The sequence below is a fragment of the Nematolebias whitei genome, chromosome 2, assembly GCF_014905685.2.
Source record: "Nematolebias whitei isolate Nwh7 chromosome 2, NemWhi1, whole genome shotgun sequence".
In the NCBI taxonomy this organism is placed as follows: domain Eukaryota; kingdom Metazoa; phylum Chordata; class Actinopteri; order Cyprinodontiformes; family Rivulidae; genus Nematolebias; species Nematolebias whitei.
In genome coordinates, this window is record NC_056499.1 from 31,467,551 (window position 1) to 31,472,427 (window position 4,877).

At 41.4% G+C, this 4,877-nt stretch overlaps 1 protein-coding gene across 1 annotated transcript in view; it reads left to right on the top strand.

Annotated features, from left to right (window-relative positions):
* The window catches only part of adgrg1 (adhesion G protein-coupled receptor G1), an 11,487-nt gene extending 6,665 nt beyond the window's left edge, over window positions 1-4,822 (top strand). Inside the window, exons 5-12 of the mRNA XM_037694196.1 lie at window positions 605-689; window positions 2,819-2,926; window positions 3,103-3,219; window positions 3,748-3,790; window positions 3,883-3,989; window positions 4,153-4,268; window positions 4,370-4,629; window positions 4,719-4,822. Coding sequence (XP_037550124.1) covers window positions 605-689; window positions 2,819-2,926; window positions 3,103-3,219; window positions 3,748-3,790; window positions 3,883-3,989; window positions 4,153-4,268; window positions 4,370-4,629; window positions 4,719-4,822 — 940 coding nt within the window. The remainder of the gene's footprint in view (window positions 1-604; window positions 690-2,818; window positions 2,927-3,102; window positions 3,220-3,747; window positions 3,791-3,882; window positions 3,990-4,152; window positions 4,269-4,369; window positions 4,630-4,718) is intronic.
* The last annotated feature ends 55 nt before the right edge of the window (window positions 4,823-4,877 follow it).

The window sequence follows — 4,877 nt, forward strand, 5'->3', positions numbered from 1 at the left end:
TTTTTTGGGCAAGCTTCCGCTTCTTACTGTGTTCGAATGGACCCAGTGAGGCGAGGACCACATCGGCTTCGCCCTTTACCCACTAAAGCGAAGGCCTTAAAGGGCGAAGCTTATATGACATAGAACGTTGGTTACGTACTGTAACCCCAGATTCTATGAATATAAGCGTAGCCCTTTAAGCGTCGGGCCTCACTGGCTCCTAAATGGCTGAAGAAAAAAGCTATTTTGGGAGCCGATTTCCCGCTCTTAACGTAATTTATACGGACCGGGTAGGGCCCACACAGCAGGTGGGCGTGGACTAATTTTTTTTCAGTGCTTATGCTCTGCATAACGGGATAAACCCACTAAAGCGAAGGCCTTAAAGGGCTACGCTTATATTCATAGAATCTGGGGTTACAGTACGTAACCAACGTTTTTGACAACACCCTTCCTCATTCGTCTCCGATTGGTCAGCTAAGACCACTGCTGTGAATGATAACATAATCAAGAACACAACTTCAGCCACAAACAGGAAGCTATATTTTGAATGTTGTTACTGTACAAAAAAAAAGTTGCTGCTTTAAGATTTTAAACCTAAAAGTGTTGTTGTGTGTGTCTGTTTCAGGCCTAAGAACGTCGAACTTCCCTGCGCTCACAAATTAGAAAGCGAGATGAAGAAAGATTTCAGCGGCTCTAATTTCACATCAAATGTAAGACAAAACACAATCGTTGTAAAACAACACTGTTCTGTACATTCTGAAGGATACCTGGGGGAAAATGTAACTGCAGACATTATCTTTTATACATTATTAAACTATTTTTGCCACTTAAAATTACAAAAAGGTAATTAAATAATGTAGGATAACTGGAGTAGTGATGTAGGGGAGAACTCATTTAATTAAATCAAAATAATAGGACGCAAAAACAATCTGCCAGAATTTGGATGGTCTTCACAAGATCTTGGTGACATCTTCAGGAGTGTTTTAAGAAAGCAGTGGGCTTACGTGTGGTTGAACATGATTTTTGCTGCAAGCTTTTTTCCCACACACTCATTTAGCTTCAGAAGCTCATGCTGCACGCTGCACACCTCTCAGCCCCTCTATTCAAATAATGTTTTATTAAAACTCCCATCTGTCTTAGAAGACTAAAACTTGAGTTCATAAAGTGTTATAGGACTTTGTGTTCAGAAAACTTCCTTGGTAATGAGAACATTTCTCCTGGTATCACACACAGATGAAAACTTGTAGCATGACCAGTTTGAATTACAGCAGCTAAATGCTGCGATGATAGATTTTGAAGCCTTAATCCAGATTTTAGTCATCTTTGCATACGATCTGTTTCCATTTGACGCTTTTGTGTTACTGACAGTGATATTATGGTTATTCAGTACTACTGGGACTAAACTGGTTTGGTTTTGTTTCATTTTGCCCTCCTCTTACTGAAACAAGCAAACAGTAGCAGCGTTAGACATCCGCTGTGTCTGCTTTGTGCAGCTCACATCTTACAGATCAGTCCAGCCACAAGGACTTATTCAGAAGGCAATGCTGTTAGGTCTGAGGTTGTTTCACCTCTGAAACTGCGCATCTATTTTTATTCACTCACCTATTTTGTTGCAGATTTAAAACGAGAATAAACGCTCTTTCATGTCGAGGGCAGTGATGATTGAGTTGAGAAGATAGGTGAGAGGTCAGCCACATGAAAGTGGAAAAAGTTCTGCCTTTAACTAAAAAGTAGAGGATGGAAATAGAAAGCTTACATTTTCCACCAAACCACCTTAAAATAAAGTCATTTAGGGAAGCGCCCAGCAATCTACAAGTACTGTACATCTACTTATTATAGCTGCACACTGTGTGGGGGTTGTCATGCTCTGTTACAAACACAGCTGCAGGGTGGGACACGTTGCCTCTCAAACTTTAAACCAACTTTCATTGTATTTTGATATAAAAATATTTATTTATTTATGTTGATATGTTTTACAGTATAGTCCCTCGATTATCGCAGGGGTTACGTTCCACACACCACCGCGATAGGTGAAAATCGGTAGCGACGTTATATTTATTTTAGTATTTATATATATTTTAAGGCTTTATAAACCCTTCTCACACTCTTACAATGTTCTAAACTCTTAAACCTACGTCATTTTAACAACATATATGTACTGTACAGTAGCTACTGCAAAATTTTATTTAGGGACTCACCAGCCGTGATACGGTTCTGGTCTGGTTCTGATCGGCTCTCTGCAGCTGTTGAGCACCAGACGCTTTTAGAGAGAGTCGGACCTTCAGAGAGCCAGCACAAAACCACACGATGGTCCCAATCGAATCCAAATAATCCAGAGGAATCCGGATAAAAAAATCCGGGTGAGCTCCGGAGAAGACACTGGACCTGGGCCGGCAAGCAGCACCCAGATTGACCGATGAGGCTGGAAGTAGTTCTGGTCCAGTTCTGATCAGCTCTCTGCATCCACTGAGCACCAAAATCACTGTGAATAAGGACTGAACTTTTTAGTCAGGTTCGGATTGGATCAAAACTTTCCCTCCTTTTCGCCAGAAAGCAGCGAATGGAAGCACTGTTGGCTTCTGGGTAGTGTAGTCCTTTGATGGCCTTACACTATAGGCTTATTGAAAGAAAACTACAAAATGGCGGCACCTGTTTGAAGTATTTTTTTTTGTTAACTTTTTGTCCCATACTGTCCCAATCATATGAGTAAAATTAAAGTTGACAATTGTTGAAAAAAATGCGAAAGTCGAACTGCGAAGTAGCGAGGGACTACTGTACTTGTACTTGAAATTGACTTGAACCGCAGTGTCCCACCATCTTGTTGTTATTATTCTTTCAGTTTTTCCGATCTTCACCCACGATCTATGTTCCCCCAGCTGTGAAACCAGCCACACGGATAAAAAGCAAAGTGTACATCACTTTCTACAAAAACAACTCGCTGTTCCAGGTGAGCTGCTGTTTGCTGTCAGCCTCTATAGGGCGTGTCTGAGGGTTTTGTGGTGCTGCAGTTTCCTTCATGTGCGATGCACTTTTTAACTTTCTGATCATTTTGTTGCTGCAGGTGTAAACATATAAGGTGTAAAACTTTAAATTATTAAAGAGGTCTGTTTGTGCATGTTGCAGGAGGGATTCAAAGAGTTCAAGCTTCTCCACTTTGTGGTGGAAATCACAGTGGAGAATGAAGTCATCGCTGATCTTCCTGAGCCAATAAGGATGGACTTTCCCCATGATGTCATACCTGTAAGTCTGTCTTATTTTGATCATCACGGTCGGCAGTGAAACAAATATTCATGTTAATGTGAAATTTCAACAAGCATACAGAAACTGAGTTTTAATGGTTTCTCAGTTCATGTAGATGATATTAGGCAGTCCATGCCGTGTTCACTCAGGATGTTATAATTTATTTGCTTGTATTTTTTTAGATATTGTATAGTTTTGTTTAAAACACACTCACAAAACACACAAAAACAACATCCTTTTTTGACGTCTGGACTCCCTAAGAGAGAACATAGAAACCACATGTAGGTTTCTTTTCTACCCTCAATTCCTACAAAAACATCATGTGCTCGTTGTGTATCCACGGCATCTGTTGCATGTTCTTTGCAGCACAATCACAACCAACATTCAACCATCTTGAGTGTCTTTATTGTCACTGTTTTTAGAAATGTGATGCACAGTGTGTCACATTGTTTTGCATTTAGGACACAGTTTGCCACGGCAGCAGTTTCAGTCACAAATAATCAAAGTTTATAAATCTCTGTGTTTCAGAAAATCTACACAAGGAAATGTGTTTCGTGGGACACTCGGAAAGGTTGGAACCCTTAAGATAAAAGACAAACGGTTAACCTCAGAAATATTTGTTACACTTGTTTAATCGTTTTACTTGTGTGTGTGTGTGTGCAGATCCATTGAGGGTGAATTGGTCAGAGGATGGATGTGTGACTCATGTGAAAGGAGCAAAACACACCGAGTGCCTGTGCAACCATCTGACTTACTTCACTGTGCTGGTGGTGAGACCTGCTGCAGACACACTGCTCAAACACAAATAACTACAAATAACCAGCAGGACGATAATAGTGCAGTAATACTGAACAATTCATCAAATTAGATAAACAGATTGTTTTATTTCTGTGGATGAAGTTATTTTGCTCACTGCTTCGTCTCCTCTGGCAGCAACCAAAGCTTCAACCAGTGCGCCACCTGCTGGCCCTCACAGCCATTTCATCTGTGGGCTGTGCTTTGTCCTTCATCAGCTGCATCGCTCTGATCGTTTTTTTCTGTAGAAAGAGGTAAAACGGCCTCTTTAGAGGATTTCTATCTGAGACACAACAAATACACAAAATGTCCTCCTTCCATCCAACTCATTTCTGCTTCACTCTCATCTCAGGAGACGATCGAAGGATCAGTCTATATCCATCCATCTGGGCTTAGCCGTGTCCCTGGGTTTCCTCAGTCTGCTCTTTTATCTTACTGGGGTCTTGGCTAATCTGGTAGGGGAGAGTGTGTGCATCTTCGTGGGGGCCTTACTCCACTATGCCACGCTCAGCTCCCTCACCTGGATGGGCGTACAAGTGTTCCACACCTTCTGGTTGGTTTACATGGTCTTTAGACCCTGCCCAAAACCCTACGTGTGGTACCTGATAGGCTTTGGTGCGTGTGTGAATTCATTTATCTGAAAAATGTTTCTTATGGTTCTTTAAAGTGAGAGCATGTGTGACCTGTGAATATTTCCTCTCCAGGTCTCCCGCTGGTTCCTGTTGTTATACTGGCTTCAGTGGGAGGTTTCTATGGACTGACAGAGGTGGTACCAGCTGATGACATCAACAATCCTTATCGGATGTAAGCGCTACCAAATCTCATTGAATAATCATTAAACATCCAACAAAGTTCAGTCAGGT